Source organism: Macaca thibetana, chromosome 19 (assembly GCF_024542745.1).
Source record: "Macaca thibetana thibetana isolate TM-01 chromosome 19, ASM2454274v1, whole genome shotgun sequence".
Classification (NCBI taxonomy): Eukaryota; Metazoa; Chordata; class Mammalia; order Primates; family Cercopithecidae; genus Macaca; species Macaca thibetana.
Window position 1 is genome coordinate 35,598,771 of NC_065596.1, and position 25,888 is coordinate 35,624,658.

The 25,888-nt window shown below is 53.9% G+C and overlaps 1 protein-coding gene across 9 annotated transcripts; it reads right to left on the reverse strand.

Moving 5' to 3' along the window:
- Positions 1-5,766: 5,766 nt before the first annotated feature.
- Positions 5,767-25,044, reverse strand: TNNT1 (troponin T1, slow skeletal type). Of its 9 annotated transcripts, XM_050771799.1 has the most exons (14): positions 24,127-24,318; positions 21,959-22,001; positions 21,844-21,857; positions 21,519-21,542; positions 21,268-21,300; positions 20,409-20,430; positions 16,686-16,749; positions 16,038-16,154; positions 15,726-15,803; positions 12,552-12,665; positions 11,938-12,047; positions 7,555-7,645; positions 7,384-7,424; positions 5,767-5,908 (listed from the first exon to the last, which is right to left on the reverse strand). In XM_050771799.1, exons 2-14 carry the CDS (start codon positions 21,988-21,990, stop codon positions 5,863-5,865), a joined length of 786 nt encoding a protein of 261 aa, XP_050627756.1. In that variant the 5' UTR covers positions 21,991-22,001; positions 24,127-24,318; the 3' UTR covers positions 5,767-5,862. The 9 variants fall into 9 exon arrangements, with proteins under 9 accessions (XP_050627756.1, XP_050627759.1, XP_050627761.1 ...); XM_050771802.1 differs by lacking the exon at positions 21,268-21,300 and having other exon boundaries at positions 21,498-21,542; positions 24,127-24,320; XM_050771804.1 differs by lacking the exon at positions 21,268-21,300 and having other exon boundaries at positions 24,127-24,319.
- Positions 25,045-25,888: the final 844 nt, after the last annotated feature.

A 25,888-nucleotide genomic window follows, 5' to 3' on the forward strand; every position in this document is an offset into this window, starting at 1 on the left:
TCATCTCATCAACTCCAGGAGGCAGAGACTAAGAAACTAGCCCCAGTCACAAAGCTAGAAATTGGCCAAGACAAGGTTCAGTCTCAGGACTGTCAAATCCAGAACTGGAATTTTGTTTTGTTTTGTTTTTTGTTTTTTGAGACAGAGTCTCGCTCTGTCACCCAGGCTGGAGTGCTGTGGTGCGATCTCGGCTCGCTTCAAGCTCTGCCTCCCAGGTTCAAGCAATTCTCCTGGGATTATAGGCGTGCGCCACCACGCCTGGCTAATTTTTGTATTCCTAGTAGAGATGGGGTTTCACCATGTTGGCCAGGATAGTCTCGAACTCCTGACCTCATGATCCACCCGCCTCGGCCTCCCAAAGTGCTGGGATTACAGGCATGAGCCACTGCACCTACCATTTTCTTTTTTGAAATGGAGTCTCACTCTGTCACCCAGGCTGGAGTGCAGTGGTGTGATCTCAGCTCACTGCAACCTCTGCCTCCCAGGTTCAAGTGATTCTCCTGCCTCAGCCTCCCAAGTAGCTGGGACTACAGGGTCACACCACCGCGCCTGGCTAATTTTTGTATTTTTTATACAGATGGGGTTTCACCATGTTGGCCAGGCTGTTCTTGTACTCCTGACCTCAAGTGACCCACCTGCCTCAGCCTCCCAAAGTGCAGCGATTATGGGTGTGAACCACTGCGCCCAGCTCAGAGCTGGAATTCTTAACCATTCTAGTGGGATACCATTTTTTAAGTAGAAATAAAAGTCTAAGGATGGCAGTCCAGGTAAAGATTGCTAATAGAGCTAATGGTGAGAACACATCCCACAGTTCATTGGGTGGGTTGGGCAGATGAGATATCCCAACCTGTGTTCCCCACAAATAAGCGATCACAGTCATGAAAATGTACATAGACATGTTTACATGGACATGTACAAGCATAAGCACAGCCAGGCATGGTGGCTCACGCCTGTAATACTAGCACTTTGCAATGCCCAGCCAGATAACTTGTCTTTTTATTTATGTGATGCTAACCCATCCAGAGACACACCCAAGCCTGACTAATAGGTCTGGCTTGGCCAGGAGCAGTGGCTTACATCTGCAATGCCAGTATTTTGGGAGGCTCAGGTGAGTGAATCACGAGGTCAGGAGTTCGAGACCAGCCTGGCCAACATAGTGAAACCCCATCTCTACTAAAAATACAAAAAATTAGCCAGGTGTGGTGCACGTGCCTGTATTCCCAGCTGCTCAGGAGGCTGAGGCAGGAGAATTGCTTGAACCTGGGAGGCGGAGGTTGCAGTGAGCTGAGAACACACCACTGCACTCCAGCCTGGGTGACAGAGTGAGACTCCTTCTCAAAAAAAAAAAAAAAAAAAGGGTCTGGCTTGACCCCAAGAACCTGGTCTGACCTCCATGAACCTGGTCTGACCTCCAAGAACCTGGGTTCTTGTTCTTGGGAAGCAAGTATGTTCTGTGTTCAGGATCTACATATTTGTGCTGTGTAACAAAAAGGGTAGACTGTGTCAGAGACTGCTAATGTCTGCCCACAGCTATCGTTTCCATCCTCAATAGTACAATGGAAATCTTATTTGGAATAGTAAAGCACCCAGCTAGCTAAAGCACAACGTGGAGACCCAGTCTCCTTTGCAATGAGAGGAAGCCAATGACATGGAAATGAACATTGTTGGGCGGAGCTTCCAGAAAGGCTTCGTCGAGGCAGGGTGCAGGGGCTCACGCCTAGAATCCCAGCACTTTGGGAGGCCGAGGTGGATGGATCACAAGGTCAGGAGTTCGAGACCAGCCCGGCCAACATGGTGAAATCTCATCTCTACTAAAAATACAAAAATTAGCAGGGTATGATGACGCATGCCTGTGGTCCCAGCTACTCAGGAGGCTGAGACAGGAGAATCGCTTGAACCGAGGAGGCAGAGGTTGCAGTGAGCCAAGATCTCGCCACGGCACTCCAGCCTGGGCGACAGAGCAAGACTCCATCTAAAAAAAAAAAAAAAAAAAAAAGGAACAGAAAGGCTTCATCAAAGGGGCTGATTCAGCTGAAGGCTGCCCATTTCTGGTCTTCTCTTCTGCCCTCCTCCTTCTCAGAAAGTGGACGTGATGGCTGCAGCTCGAGAAATCATGCTGTGCTCATCAAGTGACCCTATAGCTGGAAGTAACACAGAAGAGCAGAAGAAGCCTTATTTATTTATTTATTTTGAAACAGGGTTTTGCTCTGTCACCCAGGCTAGAGTGCAGTGGTGTGATCATAACTCACTGAAGCCTCAAACTCCCGGGCTCAGGCCATCCTCCTGTGTCAGTCTCCCAAGTACCTAGGACTACAGGTGCACACCACCGCATCTGGCTAAGTTTTTGTATTTTTTGGTAGGGATGGTGTCTCATTATGTTGCCTAGGCTGGTCTCGAATTCCTGGCCTCAAGCAATACCCTCACCTCGGCCTCCCAAAGTGCTGGGATTACAGGTAGAAGCCCACATCCCAGGCCAGAAGCTCAATTCTTTTTTTTCTTTTTTTTTTGAGATGGAGTCTCGCTCTGTCGCCCAGGCTGGAGCACAGTGGCGTGATCTCAGCTCACTGCAAGCTCTACCTCCTGGGTTCATGCCATTCTCCTGCCTCAGCCTCCTGAGTAGCTGGGACTACAGGCACCCACCACCACACCCAGCTAATTTTCTTGTATTTTTAGTTTCACCATGTTAGCCAGGAATGGCTCAATCTCCTGACCTCATGATCCACCCGCCTCAGTCTCCCAAAGTGCTGGGATTACAGGCATGAGCCACAGCGCCTGGTCTCTTTTTTTCTTTTTTTATTTTATTTTTATTTTTATTTTTTTGTTGAGACAGAGTCTCGCTCTGCCGCCCAGGCTGGAGTGCAGTGGCCGGATCTCAGCTCACTGCAAGCTCCGCCTCCCGGGTTCCCGCCATTCTCCTGTCTCAGCCTCCCGAGTAGCCGGGACTACAGGCGCCCGCCACCTCGTCCGGCTAGTTTTTTTTTTGTATTTTTTAGTAGAGACGGGGTTTCACCGTGTTAGCCAGGATGGTCTCGATCTCCTGACCTCGTGATCCGCCCGTCTCGGCCTCCCAAAGTGCTGGGATTACAGGCTTGAGCCACCGCGCCCGGCCACGTGTCACTTTTTAAATGTGCTTTTGCATTTTGTGTGTGTGTGTGAGAGATGGAGTCCTGCTCTGTCACCCAGGCTGGAGGGCAGAGGTGTAATCTCGGCTCACTGCAACGCCCCCCCGCCCCCACCGTTCAAGCGATTCTCCTGCCTTAGCCTCCTGAGTAGCTGAGATTACAGGCACCACTATGCCCAGCTCATTTTTTTTTTTCTTTTTTCTTTTGTAATTTAGTAGAGCTAGGGTTTCCTAGAGATGGCCAGGCTGGTCACCTACTCCTGACCTCAAGAGATCCTCCTGCCTTGAGCTTGGCAGTGAGCCAAGATTGCGCCACTGCACTCCAACCTGGGCGACAGAACGAGACTCCATCTCAAAAAAAAAAAAAAAGATCCTCCCGCCTCGATCTCCCAAAGTTCTGGGATTATAAGCAGGAGCCACCTCACTTGGCCTGCTTTTGAATTTCTTAATTTGGATATACTTTACATATCATAAGATGTACCATCTAAAGTACAATTCAGAGTTTTTCAGTATATTCACAGGTTGTGCAACTGTCACCACTATCTAATTCCAGAACACGTTTGTCATCGAAAAAGAAACGCCATTCTCTTTAGCCGTCATCTCTACCCACCGTCCCCCAGCCCCTCAAAAACACGAACCTCCTTCCTGCTTCTATGGATTTGCCTATTCTAGAAAATTCATACAAATGGAATCATATAATATGTGGTCTTTGATGTCTGGTTCCTTTCGCTTAGTATGTTTTCAAGGTTCATGCATGTCACACCACATGTCAGCCCTTCATTCCTTTCTGTGGCTAAACAACATTCCACTGTGTGGATGAACCAACGTATGTTTATCAATGTATGTTCATCAGTTAATGAACATTTGAGTTGCTTGCCTTTAGGCTATTAAGAAAAATGCAGTGGGCTGGGCACGGTGGCTCACAGCTGTAATCTCAGCACTTTGGGAGGCTGAGGCAGGCGGATCACCTGAGGTCAGGAGTTCGAGACCAGCCTGACCAACGTGGTGAAACCCCGTCTCTACTAAAAATATAAAAATTAGCTAGGAGTGGTGGCAGGCGCCTATAATCCCAGCTACTTGGGAGGCTGAGGCAGGAGAATTGCTTGAACCTGGGAAGTAGAGGTTGCGGTGAGCCGAAATCGCACCACTGCACTCCAGCCAGGGTGACAGAGTGAGACTCTGTCTAAAAAAAAAAAAAAAAAAAAAAAAAAAGCCAGACGCAGTGGCTCACACCTATAATCCCACCACATTGGGAGGCCGAGGCGGGCTGACCACCTGAGGTCAGGAGTTTGAGACCAGCCTGACCAATATGGTGAAACCCCATCTCTACCAAAAATACTAAAATTAGCCAGGCGTAGTGGCGGGCACCTGTAGTCCCAGCTGCTTGGGAGGCTGAGACAGGAAAATTGCTTGAACCCGGGAGGTGGAGGTTGTGGTGAGCCGAGATCATGCCACTGCGCTCCGGCCTGGGTGACGGAGCAAGACTCCATCTCAAAAAAAATAAAAAATAAATAAATAAATAAAAATGCTGCGGCCGGTGCAGTGGTTCACGCCTGTAATCCCAACACTTTCAAAGGCTGATGTGGGAGGATCACTTGAGCCCAGGAATTCAAGGCTGCAGTGAGCCATGATCACACCACTGCACTGCAGCCTGGGTGACAGAGCAAGACCCTGTCTCTAAAAATTAAAAATAAAGGCCAGGTGTGGTGGCTTAGGCCTGTAATCCCAGCACTTTGGGAGGCCGAGGCAGGCGGATCACAAGGTCAGGAGATCGAGACCATCCTGGCGAACATGGTGAAACCCCGTCTCTACTAAAAATACAAAAACATTAGCCGGGCGCAGTGGCGGGTACCTGTAGTCCCAGCTACTCAGGAGGCTGAGGCAGGAGAATGGCGTGAACCCGGGAGGCAGCGGAGCTTGCAGTGAGCTGAGATCGCGCCACTGCACTCCAGCCTGGGCAACAGAGCGAGACTCTGTCTCAAAAAAAAAAAAAAAAATTAAAAATAAAAATGCTGCTATGAAATTCATGTGCAAGCTTTTGTGTGGGCAAAGGTTCTTGGCTCTCTCGGACATCCATCTAGGAGGGGAACGGCTGGGTCCTGTGGAAAGGCTTCACTTGTTGAGGAACCGCCAGGTTGCTTGCAAAGCTGTTGCATTTTCCATTCCCACCAGCAGTGAGTGAAGGTTCAGTCTGCCATACTCTAATGATTATTATTGATGACACTCTTTCAAGCAATGGCGTGTTGGTAATAAGAAGTCAATGAGGCCGGGCGCGGTGGCTCAAGCCTGTAATCCCAGCACTTTGGGAGGCCGAGACGGGTGGATCACGAGGTCAGGAGATCGAGACCATCCTGGCTAACACGGTGAAACCCCGTCTCTACTAAAAATACAAAAAAAAAACTAGCCGGGCGAGGTGGCGGGCGCCTGTAGTCCCAGCTACTCGGGAGGCTGAGCCAGGAGAATGGCGTGAACCCGGGAGGCAGAGCTTGCAGTGAGCTGAGATCCGGCCACTGCACTCCAGCCTGGGTGACAGAGCGAGACTCCGTCTCAAAAAAAAAAAAAAAAAAAAAAAAAAAAAAAGAAGTCAATGAACCACGAGAGACCAGCCGCATATCAACAACAATAACATCAGAGAACCCAGCAGGTGTCTGAGGGAAGCGTTTATTTCAAGCTACCGAAGGGACTGACACTCCCAGGCTTCCCGGGTGGGTAAGAGCAGGCCACTGTCCGGGGCGGCGTCCTCACTTCCAGCGGCCTCCAACGCGGCCCTTCCCTGCCCCCTTCCGGCTGTAGAAGAAGGAGGTGGTATCAGGAAGAAGGGGCCCCTCCAGCCTCTGAAATGGGCCCCAGGCCCTCAATTCAGGAAGCCCATCCCCCAAAATATTAGCCCTGTCTGCCCAGAGGAAGCCGTGTGCAAAACAGCTGTCATCTCTTTTGGGTTCTACGACTGGGGGGCAGCGGCTGGTGGCCAAAGGCCTCACTGACACGTGGGAGCTGACATTTGGGGGTGATGCAGGGTGTTCATGGCGGAGCTGATGAATGTTTATGAGTCAGGGGCCAGCGTAGGGGGAGGAAGGGTTGGGTGATCTGGGCCTGGGTAGGTAACATGCAGGAAGGGCTGGGGTGAAAGAGACAGGAAACGGGAGAAGAGGAGAAGGGAGAGGGAGAGGAGGGAGGAAGGAAGACATCAGTCGAGAAACAGAGAGAGAGATTCAGAGAAGACCTTCTCGGCCGGATGCGGTGGCTCACGCCTGTAATCCCAGCACTTTGGGAGGCCAAGGTGGGCGGATCACGAGGTCAGGAGTTTGAGATCAGCCTGACCAACGTGGCGAAACCCCGTCTCTACTAAAAATACAAAAATTAGCCGGGCACGGTGGCGTGCGCCTGTAATCGCAGCTACTGAGGAGGCTGAGGCCGGAGAATCGCTTGAACCCCAGGGAGGCAGAGGTTGCAGTGAGCTGAGATCGCGCCGCTGCACTCCAGCCTGGGTGACAGAGAGAGACTGTCTCAAAAAAAAAAAGAGAAGACCCTCTGAACCTCAGCACCGTAGACATTTGGGCCAGATCATTCTTTGCTGTGTGGGGCCCTGTCTTGGGCATTGCAGGACGCTGAGCAGCATGCGGGTCTCTGCATTCTAAATGTCTGTGGCCCCTCTCCAGTTGTGACAGCCGAATGCCTCCCGACGCTGCCCAGTGTCCTCCGGGGAATGAGACTGGCCCTCCCCTCCCCGGCCATGGATTTAGAGGAACATAGGAAAAGGGGCTGGTCGCGGTGGCTCAGGATTACACCTGTCATCCCAGCACTTTGGGAGGCCGAGGTGGGCGGATCACCTGTGGTCAGGAGTTCGAGACCAGCCTGATCAACATGGGGAAACCCCGTCTCTACTAAACAAATACAAAAATTAGCCGGGCGTGGTGGCGCACGCCTGTAATCCCAGCTACTTGGGAGGCTGAGGCAGGAGAATCGCTTGAACCCGGGAGATGGAGGTTGCAGTGAGCTGAGATTGCACCATTGCACTCCAGCCTGGGCAACAGAGCAAGACTCCCTCTCAAAAACTAAAAATAAGAAAGGAAAAAGACAAAGGGACTGAGACCCAGGATTCCGAGAGCAGAGAGAGGAAGACGGAGAAGGAAGAACAAAGAGAAAGGGGCAGAAACCCAGAGGCAGTGGGGGATGGAGCCCACAGAGGGAGGAAAGAGAGGCCTGAGAGTCCGCGGGAGGGTGGGGACGAGAGCAAGGGCTCGAGACAGGATCACACTCACAACTTCTGGGCATGGCTGATGCGGTTGTACAGCACGTTGATCTGTGGAAGCAGAAAGCAGATGCTGGGACAGCCAGTGGGGACGTCGGGACGGGCCACCCAACCCTGCACAGAACTTGCTGGTCCCTCCCAGCCCAGCCCTACCCTTCCTCCCTGCAGAGCTGGGTCTCACCTCATATTTCTGCTGTTTCAGCTTCGCCATCAGGTCGAACTTCTCAGACTCCAGCTGGTGGATCCAGTTCGACAGCTCCTGGGCTTTCTCCCTGGTGGGGCAGGAGGGCTGTGATGGAGGCAGCCAGGCAGGCCAGGCCCTAGGCCCAGGGACAGAGAAGAACTTGGGCCCAGAGAGGTGTGGGAACACCCAAAGCCACACAGCGAGACTGTGACTGTGAGTTCAGCGCTGTCGGCACCATATGTTAATATTGGAGGCCAAGAGTTTTACGATCTGTGCCCGCTTTCTCCATATCCGAGCTGGAGCTCTCACATTTCCCAAGGGGAGAGAAGGGTGTCACGGTTAAGAGACCAGGCTCGGTGGCGCACGCCTGTCATCCCAGCACTTTGGGAGGCAGAGGAGGGCAGATCGCTTGAGGCCAGGAGTTCGAGACCAGCCTGGGCAACATAGAAGACCCTACCTCTGCTAAAAATAAAAAAAAATTAGCCAGGCATGGTGGCATTCCCCTGTGGTCCCGGCTATTTGGGAGGCTGAGGTGGAGGGAACCTGGGAGGTCAAAACTGCAGTGAGCTGTGATGGCACCACTGTATTCCCGCCTGGGCAACAGAGCAAGATGCAAGAAAGGAAAGGAAAGGAGAAAGGAGAAAGGAAAGTGGAGAGGGGAGGGGAGAAGAGGGGAGGGGAGAAGAAGGGAGAGGAGAGGAGGGGAAGGGAGGGGAGGGGAGGGGGAGGGGAGGGGAGGGGAGGGGGAGGGGGAGGGGGAGGGGGAGGGGAGGGGAGGGGAGGGGGAGGGGAGGGGAGGGGAGGGGAGGGGGAAAGAAAAGGCAGAAAGAAAAGAGCAAACCCAGGCTCTGCAGTTAGAAGCCCATGGTTCAAATCCCAGCCATGCCATTCTCTGGTTTATGAATATGTCAAGTGACTTCCTTTAGAATCCTGTTTCCTTCTCTAGAAGATATGGAAATAAAACTGTGGAAGAGATGGCTGCTTGCCTACCTGTTAGCCCTTCTCCCTTTCTTCTAGAAATAGAATCTTGTGCCATAGGCTGAGTTGAAAAACTACTCTTCCCAATCTCCCTTGCAGGTAGGGGTGGCTGATGGGATGAAACTAGGTCACTGGGTGGTGTGGGAGGCAAGTCACCGAGGTGCCGAGGCAAGACACCGAAGGCACGGGCCATTCCAGTATAATAAAATAAATAAAATAGGAATAGTTATACTAGATATAGATCATAGATGATTATATATGAATATCATTAATCATTAGCTTGTAGCAATTACTCTTTATTCCAATATTATAATAATCCTCACTCTATAATCATAACCTAGGAAAAACCAGGCCATACAGAGATAGGAGCTGAAGGGACATGGTGAGAAGTGACCGGAAGACAGGAGTGTGAGCCTTCTGTTATGCTCGGACACGGCCACCAGAGGGCTCCTTGGTCTAGCGGTAACGCCAGCATCTGGGAAGATGCCCGTTGCCAAGTGGACCGTGGTCGAGCGGTAGCGTCAGTGCCAAGGAAAGGCACCCGCTGCTTAGCAGACTGGGAAAGGGAGTTCCCCTGTCCCTGGGGAGTTTAGAGAAGACTCTACTCCTCCACCTCTGCAGTTATCCGGAGGCCTAACCGTCTCCCTGTGATGCTGTGCTTCAGTGGTCAGGCTCCTAGTCCGCCTTCATGTTCCATCCTGTACACCTGGCTCTGCCTTCTAGATAGCAGTAGCATAATTAGTGAAAGTACTAAAAACCTCTGATATGAAGAAATAATGGCATAGGCTGTGTCCTCTCTCTGTCTCTCCTCCTCGGCTGCCAAACAGGGAAGGGCCCCCGTCCAGTGGACACGTGACTCACGTGACCTTGTCAATCACTGGAGATGGCTCACACTCCCTACTCTGCCCCCTTGTCTTGTATCCAATAAATAACAGCACAGCCTGGCATTCGGGGCCACTACCGGTCTCCACGTCTTGGTGGTAGTGGTCCCCCAGGCCCAGCTGTCTTTTCTTTGTCTTGTGTCTTTATTTCTACAATCTCTCGTCTCTGCACATGGGGAGAAATCCCACCGACCCTGTGGGGCTGGACCCTACAGGTAGGGCTTCCAAAAAAGACTGTGTGGTTCTTCTCTTACATCTTCTTTCTGCTGCTTGGATCATAAATGTGATGGCTGGAGCTCTAGCAGCCATATTGGACTATGAGTGATTTTGAGGATGGAACTATTGGGCTAAAAGTAGTGAGTGAGAAGAAAAAAATAGGCCGGGCGCGGTGGCTCAAGCCTGTAATCCCAGCACTTTGGGAGGCCGAGATGGGCGGATCACAAGGTCAGGAGATCCAGACCATCCTGGTTAACACAGTGAAACCCTGTCTCTACTAAAAAATACAAAAAACTAGCCGGGCGAGGTGGCGGGCGCCTGTAGTCCCAGCTACTCGGGAGGCTGAGGCAGGAGAATGGCGTGAACCTGGGAGGCGGAGCTTGCAGTGAGCTGAGATCCGGCCACTGCACTCCAGCCTGGGCGACAGAGCGAGACTCTGTCTCAAAAAAAAAAACAAAAACAAAAAAAAAAATAAAAAAATAGGAGTCTGGGTGTCTGATTTTGTAGAATTGCCAAACCAGCCCTGGACTAAAACCTACTCCTTCCTTTCCTTCCTTTCCTTCCTTTCCTTCCCTCCCTCCCTCCCTCTTTCCTTTTCTTTCTTTCTTATAGGGTCTCACTTTGTCACCCAGGCTGGAGTGCAGTGACATGATCACAGTTCACTGCAGCCTCGACCTCCCAGGCTCTAGTGATCCTCCCACCTCAGCCTTTTTTTTTTTTTTTTTTTTTTTTTTTTTTTAGACAGTCTTGCTCTTGTCGCCCAGGCTGGAGTGCAGTGGTGCAATCTTGGCTCACTGCAACCTTCACCTCCCAGGTTCAAGTGATTCTCCTGCTTCAGCCTCCAGAGCAGCTGGGATTACAGGCGCAAGCCACCACTCCTGGCTAATTTTTGTATTTTTAGTAGAGATGAGATTTCATCAGATTGGTCAGGCTGGTCTCGAACTCCTGACCTCAAGTGATTCACCCACTTCAGCCTCCCAAAGTGCTGGGATTACAGGCGTGAGCCACCGCGCCTGGCTGACAATACTTTACATGCATCATGTGCACAGGAAGGACGGCCCACCGCCCCCGCAGAGGCCTTCCAGGAGCCTGCGGTGCACATCTTTTCCCGACTCCACACTCAGTGTCCTCATACAATAGTTTGAAAGGAGCAAGGTGGAAGTATTTACACCATGGGAATGGGCACGTGCTAAATCTAGACGTTTTGCCCCCTGGAGAGCAGCTGTTAAACATTTACCATCAAGCCACATTACAGCACAGTAGCAAAGAGTATGGACTATTGCACCAGACTGCCTGGGTTCAAATCCCAGCTCTTCCACTTGTTAGCTGGGCAACCCTGGAAGGGTTACCTAACCTCTCTGTGCCTCAGGCTTCTCACTGTTAACACAAGGATAATAATAGTATCTACCTCACAGGGTTGTAAACCCTCCATAGGAAGCTGCTGCTGTAATTATTTTTTTAATGATTGGGTCTCACTACATTGCCCAGGCTGGTCTCCAACTCCTGGCCTCAAGCAATCCTCCCATCTCAGCCTCCCAAAGTGCTGGAATTACAGGCATGAGCCACCAGGCCCAGCCTGTAATTATTATTTCTATCTCACTGCCCTTTCACGGCTCTGTGAGGTCGATTATGTAATTACATCCTTATTCTGCCAGTGAGGAATGGGAGCCCTAGAGAAGTCAGATAACGTGCCCAGGATCACAAAGTAGCGGACGGAGCTGGCACTGAGCCCCGGGCAGGGGCTTTCGGTGCAAGCGGCAAACCCGATCACTGCGCCACTCTGCGGTGGGTTGAAGTCTCTGAGCCACAGCCCAGGCCAGAGAACACGGAGATGCAGGGGGGCTCCTGAAGCAAGCCCCCGTCAGCCTGCCGTCCTGTGGCTTATCTTATCATGAGAGGCAGGCGGTCCTGGCTCTAGAGGCGAGGGACGCAGCTGGAACATTCTCACCGCATTCCTAGCTTGAATTTAGGTGAAAGGCACAGCCCATCCTGAGCTCCAGGGCACATCACAGAGTTAACAAAATCTCCTAAACTGGGCGGGAAGGAAGTCATCTTGTCCGGCTTCCCCGGTAACACCTGTCAGATGCTACAGGCCACGGCAGCCACGAAAAGTGGGTTCTCTGTCAGTGACACGTTTCACAGAGAAGGCAGCAGAGGCCCAGAGAGGGGAAGCCACTTGCCCAAAGTCACACAGCACCGGAGCTGAGACCCGGGGTATCTGCCCACCCAGATGTGGGTGTGAGCTCCTTTATCCCCCTGTCTCACACCCAGGCCCCTGCAGCCCCGAGCCCCCCATAGCACCTACCGGAGCTGTTCCTCCCCCATGTAGTCAATGTCCAGAGGCTTCTTGCGCTCAGACAGGATGCGCAGCTTCATCTCCCGCCCTGTCTGCCGCTTACCACGCTTCTGTTCTGCCTGAGGGTTGGGGAGGGGGCACAGTAAACTGGGGGTCACATCCCACAGACCACCCCCATGTCGGGACCCACAGGTCAGATCCCACAGACCACTTCCATATTGGAACCCACAGGTCTGCACCCCAGGCCCTCCTCCCTCAGACCCAGGAGTCCAGACCCCCAGCCCCTCCTCCCTCAGACCCAGAAGTCCAGGCCCCCAGCCCCTCCTCCCTCAGACCCAGGAGTCCAGGACACAGACCCTCCTCCCTCAGACCCAGGAGTCCAGGCCCCCAGCCCCTCCTCCCTCAGACCCAGGAGTCCAGGACACAGACCCTCCTCCCTCAGACCCAGGAGTCCAGACCCCCAGCCCCTCCTCCCTCAGACCCAGGAGTCCAGACCCCCAGCCCCTCCTCCCTCAGACCCAGGAGTCCAGGCCCCAGACCCTCCTCCATTAGGAACCAGAGGTCTGGCCCCAAGCCTCTTCCCCCTCAGAACTTAGACCTCAGGCTCCTGCAGGCTGACTCACCTTGACCAGGTAGCCGCCGAAATGGGCCCCCATGTTGGACAGCACCTTCTTTTTCTTGGCATCATCCTCTGCCCGCTTCTTGGCCTCTTCCTCTTCCTTCCTCATCTTCTCCTCCTGTGGGAAGGAAGGGGTTAACCTCATGGCTGCCCCTCTGGGCCTGAGGGAGGAGGGCCCTGGGACGGGAAGGATGGGGGCTCAATTCAGTGCTGAGTGGAGCACAGGGATCAGCAGGCCAGGGACATCAGAACCAGCAGAGAGACAGGTGTCTCCTCCTGGGGGCCAGGTCTCCCGTGTGATCACCTGTACGTTCCTTCCCCTGTCTGGGCTTTTTTTTTTTTTGAGACCAGGCTGGAGTGCAGTGGCACGATCTCGGCTCACTGCAACCTCCGCCTCCCAGGTTCAAGTGATTCTCCTGCCTCAGCCTCCCAAGTAGCTGGGACTACAGGCGCACACCAACACATCCCGCTAATTTTTGTCTTTTTAGTAGAGATTGGGTTTTACCATGTTGGCCAGGCCGGTCTCAAACTCCTGACCTCAAGTGATCTGCAACACCTCAGCCTCCCAGAGTGCTGGGATTGCAAACGTTAGCCCGGCCCCCTTCCTGGGTCTTAATATCCCCCCAGAAAAAAATGGAAATGAAGGAGGAGAAGGAGAAATGCCTGCTTTTTCTGCATGCCTCCAACCTGAAACAGCCAATAGTGAACTTTGCTATGTGACCTCACTCCAGATGCTCAGCCTGTCTGGGCCGCAGTTGCCCTTAGTCTCAGGAGATGAGAATGTCTGTTTTAAGGGGGTCAAGGAAGGTAACTGGTGATAAGTCCAAGGACTGGAGAGATTAAAGAGGCTGATGGCTTCGAGCCTGAGGAAGGGGTTCTAGAATATTTAGCAAAGGAATTACAACATTTGAGAAACTCTTCATTGCATGTTCCAGAAATAGTGGCTTGTCCAGGCTGAGCCCCCTCTCCTTATGGTGGACATGAGGCTTTTTGTACACCCAGTACTCCGTACCTGAATTAGTTTCCTTTCTTTTTTTGAGATGGAGTTTCCCTTTGTCACTCAGGCTGGAGTGCAGTGGTGCAATCTCTGAGCTGCTCACTGCAAACCCCACCTCCTGGGTTCAAGTGATTCTCCTGCCTCAGTCTCCCAAGTAACTGGTATTACAGACATGTGCCACCACGACCAGCTAATTTTTGTATTTTTAGTAGAGACAGGGTTTCACCATGTTGCCTAGGCTGGTCGTGAACTACTGGCCTCAAGTGATCCACTTGTCTTCCAAAGCGCTGGGACTACAGGTGTGAGCCACCGTGCCCAAGCTTAGTTTCCTATCACTGCTATAATTTGCAAACTTAGTGGCAGAAAAACAATGCAAGCTTGTTATCTTACAGTTCTGCGGATCAGACATCTGAAATTGGTCCCACTGGGCTGAAATCAAGAACCAATTTTCTCTGGAGGTTCTAGGGGAGAATTCATTCCCTTCCCTTTTCCAGCTGCTTGCCTGCACGTCTGGGCCCGTGGACCTACCTCCATCTTCAGAGGCAGCCATGTAGCATCTTCAAATCTCTCAGTATGACCCTCTGGCCTTCCTCTTATAAGGACCCTTGTGATGATCTTGCCCCTCCCCACAAATATTCCAGGACAACTGTCCCATCTCAAGATCCTTAACTTAATCACATCTGCAAAATCCCCTTCTCGGCTGGGTGACAGGCAGGTGGCTTGTGCCTGTAATCCCAGCTACCTGGGAGGCTGAGGCAAGAGGATCACGTGAGCCCAGGGTTTGGGAACAACGTGGGCAACATAGAAAGACCCTATCTCAAATAATAATAATAATAATAATAATAATGGCCAAGCATGGTGGCTCATGCCTGTAATCCCAGCACTTTGGGAGGCCAAGGGGGTGGATCGCCTAAGGTCAGGAGTTCGAGACCAGCCTGACCAACATGAAGAAACCCCATTTCTACTAAAAATACAAAAATTAGCCAAGCCGGATGGCGGGTGCCTGTAATCCCAGCTACTCAGGAGGCTGAGGCAGGGGAATCACTTGAACCAGAAGGCAGAGGTTGCAGTGAGCCGAGATCACGTCACTGCGCTCCAGCCTGGGTGACAGAGCAAGACTGTCTCGAAAAAAAAAAAAGGAAAAAGAAGAAAATGGAGAATCCAGGCTGGGTGCGGTGGCTCATGCCTGTAATCCCAGCACTTTGGGAGGCCACGGCAGCTGGATTGCTTGAGCTTAGGAGTTAAAGACCAGCCTGGACAACATGGCAAAATGCTGTGTCTACAAAAAAATTGAAATAATAATTAAAAAAAAAAAATACCCGGGCAGAGTGGCGCATGCCTGTAGTCCCAGCAATTCTGGAGGCTGAGGTGGGAAAATCGTTTGAGCCCGGGAGGTCCTAGCTGTAGTGAGCTAGGATCACGCCACTGCACGTCAGCCTGGGTGACAGAGCAAGACCCTGCCTCCAAATAAATACATAGATAATAATAATAGGTCGGGTGTGGTGGCTCATGCCTATAATACCAGCACTTTGGGAGGCTGAGGCAGGCGGATCACCTGAGGTTGGGAGTTCGAGACCAGCCTGACCAACATGGAGAAACCCCGTCTCTACTAAAAATACAAAATTAGCCAGGTGTGGTGGCGCAGGCCTGTAATCCCAGCTACTCAGGAGGCTGAGGCAAGAGAATTGCTTGAACCTGGGAGGCGGAGGTTGCAATGAGCCGAGATCGCGCCATTGCACTCCAGCCTGGGTGACGAGAGTGAAACTCTGTCTCAAAATAACAACAACAACAATAATAATAATAATAGGCCGGGGCGCGGTGGCTCACACCTGTAATCCCAGCACTTTGGAAGGCTGAGGCAGGTGGATCACGAGGCCAGGAGATCGAGACCATCCTGGCCAACATGGTGAAACCCTGTCTCTACTAAAAATACAAAAATTAGCCGGGCGTGATGGGGAGCACCTGTAGTCCCAGCTACTCAGGAGGATGAGGCAGGAGAATTGCTTGAACCTGGGAGGCGGAGGCTGAAGTGAACTGAGATCACACCACTGCACTCCAGCCGGGGTGACAGAGCTAGACTCAGTTCCAAATAATAATAATAGTAATAATAATAACAACAACAAAATGGGCATCTGGCTGAAGAAGTAACATTTGGACTCCCAGGGCAGGGCAGGCACCCACCGCCAGCTTAGCCTGACGTTCGCGTTCCTTCTCAGTTCTGAAGCGCTGTTGCTCGGCTCTCTCCGACCGGCGCCGCTCCTGGGGAACGGAGAAGAATAAAGGGGTGCAGGGACGTACCCCCAGTCATCCCTCCCCAGAGTGGGTGAAGAGTGGAGATAAACAGGCTGGAGTGTGGCCACCGACTTGGATGAATTCCCGAAAGCCTCAGGCTCAGCTCTGTACTAGAAGGAAAACCATTATCTGCATCTCCCAAGATGCAAGGGATCCACGTGGAGAGAGGAAGACTGGGGGGCACCCGGACTCTCGGCTCACAATGCGCTCTTTCAAGGCAATCAGCTCCTCTTCCTCCTTCTTCCGCTGCTCAAAATGCACGTCGATGAGCGTCTGCAGCTCCAGCAGGTCTTTCTCCATGCGCTTGCGGTGGATGTCCTGCAGGACACACGGGGAGTCAGTCCTGGGAGACCCTGGAGAGGGCAGCGGCCTCCCAGCGCCTCCCCCATGCAGGACGGTGAACTGGACCGTTTCCCAGGTGGTGTCCAGCAGGTGGCAGCAATGCCTCGTGTTTGACACTAATCAGCTCTTGCAAAGACAGAGCTGCCCAAAGAAGGGAGTGGGGAGTGGGGAGTGGGGACCTTTTCTCCCAGGCTGCAGTGAAATGGCGCGATCTCAGCTCCCCGCAGCTTCCGCCTCCCGGGTTCAATCGATTTTCCTGCCTCAGCCTCCCGAGTAGCTGGGATTACAGACGGCCCGCCACCACGCCCGGCTAATTTTTGTGTTTGTAGTAGAGACGGGGTTTCACCATATTGAGCAGGCTGGTCTCGAACTCCTGACCTCAATTTCCCAAAGTGCTGGGATTACAGGCGTGAGCCACCGCGGCCCAGCCCGGCGCCTTTTCATGATTGAAACAAAAGCCCCTTGAAGACTAGCAACTGCGCCTGGGGAGGGGTCTCTGACACTTACATCGAAGTCAACACGCTCCCCTTCGGGGATCTTTGGCGGGATCAAAGGAGGCACCACGGGGCGGCTGGGTGGACGGAAACATAGAGACCATGAGTGGCCCGACCTCCCTGAGCCACCTCCCACCTCCGGGATGCGCTGCCTGGTGAGGTAGCCGCCAGCCCCCTGAACGTGGAGGGTCCCAACTGAGGCAGGTTGTCAGTGAAACGCACAGAATCATGTTTTATGCTGATTACATGTTGAAATGATAAAAATTTATGTAACAGATTTTTAGAACTGTGCTATGAAAATTAAATTTTCCTATGTTGTTGCTGTACTTTAAAAGTATGCCTAGCAAGTTGTTTTTTTGTTTGTTTGTTTTTTTTTTTTTGAGACAGAGTCTTGCTCTGTCTCCCAGGCTGGAGTGCAATGGTGCCATCTCGGCCCACCACAACCTCCGCCTCCCAGGTTCAAGCAATTCTCCTGCCTCAGCTTCACGAGTAGTTGGGATTACAGGCGCCTGCCACCACACCTGGGTAATTTTTGTATTTTTTAGTAGAGATGGGGTTTCACCATGCTGGCCAGCCTGGTCTTGAACTCTCGACCTCAGGCGATCTGCCTGTCTCAGCCTCCCAATGTGCTGGGATTACAGGCGTGAGCCCCCCTGCCCAGCCATTTTTAAATTTTTTGTAGAGATGGTGTTTCACAGGCCGGGCGCGGTGGCTCATGCCTGTAATCCTAGCACTTTGGGAAGCCAAGGCGGGTGAATCACTTGAGATCAGGAGTTCAAAACCAGTGTGGCCATCATGGTGAAACCCCATCTCTATTAAAAAAAAAAAAAAATTAGCTGGGCATGGTGGTGCATGCCTGTAATCCCTGCTACTTGGGAGGCTGAGGCAGGAGAATCGCTTGAACCCAGGAGGTGGAGGTTGCAGTGAGCCAACATCATGCCACCGCACTCCAGCCTGGGTGACAGAGGGAGACTCCATCTCAAAAAAAAAAAAATAGATAGATAGATAGATGGCGCTTCACTATGTTGTCCAGGGTGGTCTTGAAATTCTGAGCTCAAGTGATCCTCCCGCCTCAGCCTCCCAGAGTGCTGGGACTACAGGCGTGAGCCACCGTGCCTGGCCTTTAGTAAGAAATTGTAAGTGATGTGTGTGTCTTACCATCTATTCTATTGGGTGGTGCTGCTCTGAGGTTCAGCCCTCAGCCTGCTCTGATTTCCTGCCACTTCCTTGGAATTCTCTTTTCTGGGTTTCTGAGACAACCAAGAGCGATTCCAGGATGAAGGGGACAGGACTTAGGGGTCGCTGGGCAAGGGGAGGGAGGAGGTGAGGACAATCCCCAGCGGTCTCTGGGCCAGGCAGCCAAGTGCACAGTGGGGCTACCATCTCCATCTTGGAAAAGTTGAGCTCCTTCGGGGCATCATGTGTGAGAAGACAATACGGCTCACCATATTTTACAGGAATAAATACTGGCTTGCCTCCCACCCCCGGGGCTGTTCCATCCCTGTCTCCTGGCCCCCCACACCCCCGTGAGCTGCCAGGGAGCCTCCCTTTTCCCTTTTCTCATCATCAATGCCATTCACTCCAATGACTTCTGGTATTGTCAACTGCTGAGGACTCGCCAAGTATCTCTGGTCCAGACTCTCTCCTAAGCCCCAGACTCAAGTTAGCAGGTATCTCCTGAACTTTTCTCACCTTCCCACACACGACGTCCTGATGGAGCTCACCATCTTCTCTGAGAAGGAGATGGCAGCCCCACTGTCCACTCTGTTCCCCAGCCCAAGAGACCCTTAGGGGTTGCCCCCATTGCTTCCCTCTCCTTGCCCCAACAATCCCCAAATCCTGTCCCTTTGCCTTGGAATCCCTGTCAGTCCATTCCCTCCCTCCATTTTTTTTTTTTTTTTTTTTAGATGGAGTTTCACTCTTGTCGCCCAGGCTGGAGTGCGATGGCACGATCTTGGCTCACTGCAACCTCCGCCTCCCGGTTCAAGCGATTCTCCTGCCTCAAGCCTCCCAAATAGCTGGGATTACAGGTGCCCACCACAATACCTGGCTAATTTTTTTTTTTTTTTTTTTTTTTTGAGACGGAGTCTCGCTCTGTCGCCCAAGCTGGAGTGCAGTGGCCGGATCTCAGCTCACTGCAAGCTCCGCCTCCTGGGTTCCCGCCATTCTCCTGCCTCAGCCTCCCGAGTAGCTGGGACTACAAGCGCCCGCCACCTCGCCCGGCTAATTTTTTTGTTTTTTTGTTTTTTTTTTTAGTAGAGACAGGGTTTCACCATGTTAGCCAGGATGGTCTCGATCTCCTGACCTCGTGATCCGCCCATCTCGGCCTCCCAAAGTGCTGGGATTACAGGCTTGAGCCACCGTGCCTGGCCAATTATTTTTGTATTTTTAGTAGAGACAGGATTTCACCATGTTGGCCACGCTGGTCTCAAACTCCTGACCCCAGGTAATCTGCCCCCCTCAGCCTCCCAAAGTGCTGGAATTACAGGCATGAGCCACTGCGCCCAGCCCCATTCCCCTATTTTTATTTATGTTTTAGAGACGGTCTTGCTCTGTTGCCCAGGCTGGAATACGGTGGTGCAATCACAGCTCACTGCAGCCTCCAAATCCTGGGCTCAAACAATCCTCCTTCCCCAGCCTCCTGAGTCGCTGGAATCACAGGTGTGTGCCACTGTGCCCGACTAATTTTTAAAAATTTTTTGTAGGGATGCGGGGGATTTCATTTTGTTACTTAGGCTGGTCTTGAACTCCTATCCTCAAGCGATCCTCCCACCTGTCACTATGCAGGCAGAGGGCACAGTGTGTGCAAAGGCTCGGGGTATAAAAGCACGGCGTGGCTAGAGAACCATGAAATACTGTGTGTCTGTCAGTGGGGAAGGGAGATGCTGGAGAGCTCGGCTGGAGCCAGATGGGGAAGGCTTTGAATGCAGGCTAGTTGCTTTGACTTATCTTAAGGGTAGTGGGGAGTTGAGGAAAGATTCTGAGCAGAGGAGGGGCGGGGTTAGTGCTGGTGTTAAAGGTCTCTCTGGAGTCATGGAGGAGGATGAGCCACAAGCTGGAGGCAAGGAGGCCAGAGAGGAGGCTGGGGTGATGGTAAAGGCGCGAGGGGAAGAGGGACCATTGGGTGGAAAGAAGGAAACAGACTGGCTGGCCATGGTGGCTTGTGCCTGTAATCCCAGCACTCTGGGAGGCTGAGGTGGGAGAATTGCTTGAGGATAGGAGTTCGAGACCAGCCTGAGCAACATAGCAAGACCTCAGCTCTACAAAAAGAAAAAAAAAAAAAAAGCCAGGTGTGGTGACACATGCCTGTGGTCCCGGCTACTCGGGAGGCTGAGATGGGAGGATTGCTTGAAGCCATGATGTCCAGGCAGTGAGCCAGGATTGGGTCACTGCAATCCAGTCTGGGTAATAGAGTGGAGACTATGACGATGATGAAGGAGGAGAAGACGAAGGGGAAGGGGAAAGGGAAAAAGAGGAAGAGGAGGAGGAGGCGGAAGGAGGGAGAGGAGGTGAAGGGAGGAGGGAGAGGGGAAGGGGCAGGAGGGGGAGGGAGGAGGGGGAGGGAGGAGGGGGAGGGAGGAGGGGGAGGGAGGAGGAGCAGAAGGAGGTGGAGAAATGTTGACTGCTGTTTCAATTTCCTCCCTCCATCTCTGCCTTTCTCACACCCTATCTCTGGGGATAGAGGGAATATTTAGGAAGATGTATGCTTGGGGCCCCCCACCCTGTAGGGTCTCACCTTGGTTTGGGGCGCTCCTCTTCTGTTGGTGGTGGGGGATACAAAGAGATAATTAGCAAGAGTTTAGAGGAGAGGGACTAGGCCTGACACACCCTGGGGAGGGACCCCCCAAGCCTCGGCCCCCAGGAGCCCAGGGAAGGACTCCGGAGTCCAGTTCCAGAGGAGGGGCATGGGAAGAAGAAAAGAGGGAAGGAAAGTCAGGGAGGCTGTAAAGGAGGAAGAGGGTCACACGCATCAGATATACATTCAGAACTGGTGTGGGGACCCCCCACCGCCGCTGTCTGCATTCCCAGGAGTGCAAACCCCCAGACCCTTCTCTATTTATATGCCCAGAGCGCCTGCCCTCCTCCATTAAGACCCAGCAGTGCGGGGAGGGCCAACCTCTGTCTTTATTCAGTGACCCCAGAGCTCTCTCCCCAGCTGGCCCTCCACCCCCACCTTGGAGACCCTGACTCCCAGGGCTAGCCTCCTCTGCAATCCTAAATTCCAAGCCCCAACCTTTGAATGTATATGGGGGAGAAAATAACAGGCAAGGTCGGAGGCGAAGATGAGGGTGACGGGGTGGTGCTTCTCCGCAAACATCCAACCCTTCTATAAAGATTCCTCCAGACTGGGGAAGAAGGCTTGGGTGTCGGTCCCTTTAAGAAGGAAGGGAACGGGTTAAAGCCACGGCAGGGCCATTTCCCTTCCCGGCCCCGAGAGGGCGCAGGAGCTCTCAGAGGCTTAAAGGACCGGGCCTGGGGGCGGGTTATGGGGGCGGAGGGAGGGAAGGGTGGTCGTGGAGGTTGGAGCCCGAGGATATCGGGGGTCCCCCCGGGCCCCCGACATCGGTCTCGGGAAGCGAAGCAGCCGCGGTTACCTGGCTCTGCCACCGGCTCCGGCTCTTCGGGGGCTGGGGAGGGGCGGGAGGAGCAGCGAGGGTGTGGGGAGCGAGGGGGGAGCGGCCACGCCCGGGCGCGGCGGGGGAGAGAGGGAGAGACGGGAGAGGCTGTTAGAGGACCTGGAGCCGAGGCCGTCGGGAGCCCCGTCCCGCCCCCTCCTCCCGGGCCCAGCGTCCCCGCCTCCAGCCCCCCGCCCCCAGCTCCAGACCTGCGGAGTCCGGGACCTCACCTTCCTCCTCCTCCGCAGCCTCCTCTGGAGATGGGGGCACAGAAGAGAAAACGTTAGGAGCTCGGGCAGGGGTGCGGGGAGTGGCCAGAGACCAAGGTTCCAGCCTCTGCTGGACCGGGGGTCCCTCTGGCCTCGGCTGCGTTGGGCATGTGCCCCCTGGCGGTGCAGGGATGGCACGGGGAGACGCTCCAGACCCGGAGAGGGCGGGCGAGGGCCCGAGGGCTGAGCTGCCCCTTCCCCGCCAGGGTGACACAAGCCTCGCCTCCCGTCCCAAGAGTTCCTGGGGGTGTCTCCATCCCAAGGGGCCGGCCCACTCCCTACTCACCTTCCGGCTGCTCCCTGCGGACGGGTGTGGGGAAAGAGGAAGGGGAGAGTTAGACCTGGGGTGGGAGAGCCTCTCCACCATTGCACGCCCCAACCCCTCCCAGTGCGGCACTCACTCCTCATATTCCTGCTCCTCGGTGTCCGACATCCTGGTGCGGCCTAAGAAACAGAGAGAAGAGGCCCAGTGGGGTGGGGCCCCAAGGAGGGGGCGACCTAGACTCCTGGGTCTGAGGGAGGAGGGGCTGGGGGCTGGACTCCTGGGTCTGAGGGAGGAGGGGCTGGGGGCTGGACTCCTGGGTCTGAGGGAGGAGAAGCTGGGGGCCTGGACTCCTGGGTCAGAGAGGAGGAGCTGCAGCCTGGACTCCTGGGTCTGGACTCCTGGGTCTGAGGGAGGAGGAGCTGGGGGCCTGGATTCCTGAGTCTGGACTCCCGGGTCTGAGGGAGGAGGAGTTGGGGGCCTGGACTCCTGGGTCTGGACTCCTGGGTCTGAGGGAGGAGGAGCTGGGGCCTGGACTCCTGGGTCTGGACTCCTGGGTCTGGACTCCTGGGTCTGAGGGAGGAGGGGCTGGGGGCCTGGACACCTGGGTCTGAGGGAGGAGGGGATGGAGGCTTGGACTCCTGGTTCTGAGGGAGGAGGGGCCAGGGGCTGGACACCTGGGCCTGAAGGAGGAAGGGCTGGGGGTCTGGACTCCTGAGTCTGAGGGAGGAGAGGCCAGGGGCTGGACTCCTGGGTCTGAGGGAGCAGGGGCTGGGGTCTGGAATCCTGGGTCTGAGGGAGGAGGAGCTGGGGCCTGGATTCCTGGATCTAAGGGAGGAGGGACTGGGAGTCTGGACTCCTGGGTCTGAGGGAGGAGGGACTGGGAGTCTGGACTCCTGGGTCTGAGGGAGGAGGGACTGGGAGTCTGGACTCCTGGGTCTGAGGGAGGAGGGGCTGGGGGTCTCGACTCCTGGGTCTGAGGGAGGAGGGGCTGGGAGTCTGCACTCCTGAGTCTGAGGGAGGAGGGGCTGGGGGTCTGGACTCCTGGGTCTGAGGGAGGAGGGGGCTGGGGACCTGGACTCCTGCGTCTGAGGGAGGAGGGCTCAGGTCTGGACTCCTGGGTCCGAGGGAGGGGGCTGGCTGTCCTAAAGCACGCATGAGGACAGACCTTGGTAGGTGTGGTCCTGGCACAGCCAGGAGGCTGCAGACCCTGCCCCCTCCACACAGCTGTCCTCTTTTGTCTTATGACAAGTCCATGGGAACCTGATCCAGCTGGGATTAGGAGAAGGCATTTGAGAAGGGACAGTGGCCTGAAGACAATAGCTGCCCCACCCCCAGGAGCTATTTCGGGGGGATGTCATAGATGGTGAGACAGAGGACATTTCCTAAGAAGGGATTTGAGGAAGGGGGGCTTCTGGGAGAATTAGTCACCCTCATCCCCTCTCCCACTCACCCCTCCCCGCTGGCTGGCTTCCTCCCCACCTGTCTCCCCTTTCACCTTCCCATACATCATGCAGGGGGCAGGAGCATAAAGGGCACCTTCTGTCCACAGACCTCACCCGGACCCCTATATTCTTGGACCTCAAAGTCTTTGAGATTCCCTAGGCCACGGGGTGCCTAGCCCCAAATCCCAATACCCACAGATTCTGAGACCCCAATCTGTGATGCCCATGTTTCTGAGACCAGCAAGTCCTCACAGCTGTTCTTGATAGTCCAGATATGGGCCGGGACATCTTAAGACCACCCCCAGGTCTTGGGACCTAAATTCTGAAACCTCAAGAATATGAGACCCCCAAAATCTTGATACCTAACCTCGGAGGCCCAATTCATGATACCCAGATAATGACAGTCCAAGTTCTCGTGCTTTCTATCATAATACCTCAGATTCCGAGGCCTCCACTCCTAAAACCCCAGATTGTGAGACCCACCCCCAATTCCTGATACCCTCAGAGTCTGAGGCCCCAAATCCTGACACCCAGACTGTTTGACCTCCAAGTCCAGATATCCCTGACTGCTGAGATTTCCCCCAGATTCCCAGAACCCCAAGATCCTAGGAGGTTTTGTTCTGGGACACCCAAGTCCTGGCAGCCCCAGGTTCGGATCTGTGTGACCCACAAATCCCAGTATTTTCCCCTCTATCCTGAGTCCCCCTGAAGTCTGAGCCTCTCAAGTTCCCAGACTTCCAGTTGTCTGCCCCACCTACCTCTGCACCATTTCTCCACACCCCACATCTTCCCCACCCACCTCCTGCCCCCTCCCGCAAGGACACAGTCTTTGGAGACCACAGGGCCCCGCAGAGCCCCTTACCTAGGCTGTGTCTGAGATGCTGAGAAGCTCGTGGCTGAGCCTTGCTGAGGGCACTGAAGCTACCGGGAGTTTATAGCTGGCCCTGGGAGGCTTGGCCCCGCCCCGAAGGGATAGGGAGGGGGAGAGAATTCCATTGCTCAAACACAAGTCTGGGAGCTCAGAGACAGCCCCGCTGCCCCTGGCTCCACACTCAGAGTCCAAAAGCCTCCGCGGGCCCCTCCCCAACCCCATGCTAACCCCATCTGCACGGCCCAGGAGCCCCGCTCCCGCCCCCACCCCACCCCCAGGTCTCATGGTGCTGCAGCTACCTCCCTTATAGCTCCCTGTGCTTTGACGTCCCCACGCCCGGCCCACAGTAGGTCCTTGGAGGACCTACTAATGACAAATGGGCTATAAGGAATGTTTTCTGTTTTCTTCTCTCCGTTCCCTCTTTCTACCGTGGTCTCTTTCTGGACCCCCGTTTCTGTTGTGTCTGTGGCTCTCCATCTGTGTATCTCTGTGTGTCTGTCTCCACTTCTTAGTCTCCCCCTCTGTCTCTGTCCATCTTTTTGTCTCCCCCTCCCCACCCCCACCCTTTTGTCTGCCACCAGGATTCCATCCTGGTGACAACAGGCACTAAAGCCGGGAAGCAGGTGTGGGGAGGAGGAGGGAGAGGGGGTGTCAATTAGGGTGAAACCTCCCCTCCCTCCCCACCTCCATCTAACACTGATCTTTTTGGTGTCCCCCTCGCGCTTCCTAGCCAAGCCATGACCTTGAGTTCTGGGTTCAAGCCGGCCCTGGAGAGCAGGCCTCCTCCCCTCCCGGCCTCGCCTCTCAGTACCTCTCAGTACCTCTGCCTCTCGTGGTCCGTCTCTGTGTTTCTGTGCTTTTCCTGGGGCCTCTCGCTGGGGTCTGTCTTGGGCTCTCTCTGCATCTGTCTCTTTCTGGGTCCCTCAGTGTGTTTCTTGGCATGTGTCTCTAGGTGGTTTTGTCTCTGCATTTCTGTGGGTGTCTCTGCATGTCTGCCCCTCTCAGCGTTTGTGTCCGTGGAGGCTCACAGTTTCTCTGTGCATTTCTGTCCACCTGTGACCCCATTTCTGTCTCTTTTTGGCTCTGGGTCTCTGTGTCCATGTTCACGTCTCTGTCTTTCTAGTTCTCTCCATGTCTTAGTGCCCGCAGTTCCCGCTCTGTGGCTCTCCATTTCCCTCTCTTATAGGGTCTCCACGTCTCCGCACCTTGCTGTGATTATACCTCTGCCTCTCTTTTCTCCTTTCTTTGCACTTCCTTCTATGCATCCATGGTATTTTCTCCCTCTCTCTTTGGGTCCTTGTCTGGCTCCTTCTCTCTCTACTCCCAACTCAGTCCCTCTGTTGCCAGTATGTCTCTCTGCCTATCTGTTTCTCTGTGTGTCTCTCTCTTTGAGCTTTAGTCTTGGCATCTCTGTGCACTCCACATGGGCCAGAGGTGCTGTGACAATAGAGATCAGAAGACTGATAGAATGAACTGTTTGTGGCAATAAGATACCAAATTATAAACAAGACCTGAGGCCATGCCAGGCAAGGGTTAAGTCACGCATCCCTACACTTATATAATAAACTATGTTCTAATTGCCACAAGGCTTTTCCTTTTTCTAGCAGCTAAACAAACACTGGCCTCAAGATATGCAATATTACAACAATTGCAGCCATCCATTGCCAGATGCTGACTAACTGAACCCCCTGTTCCACAACGCATAGCTACAGCATTAGTTGAATGAGAGACTGATTTCAGTAACTTTCTCCTG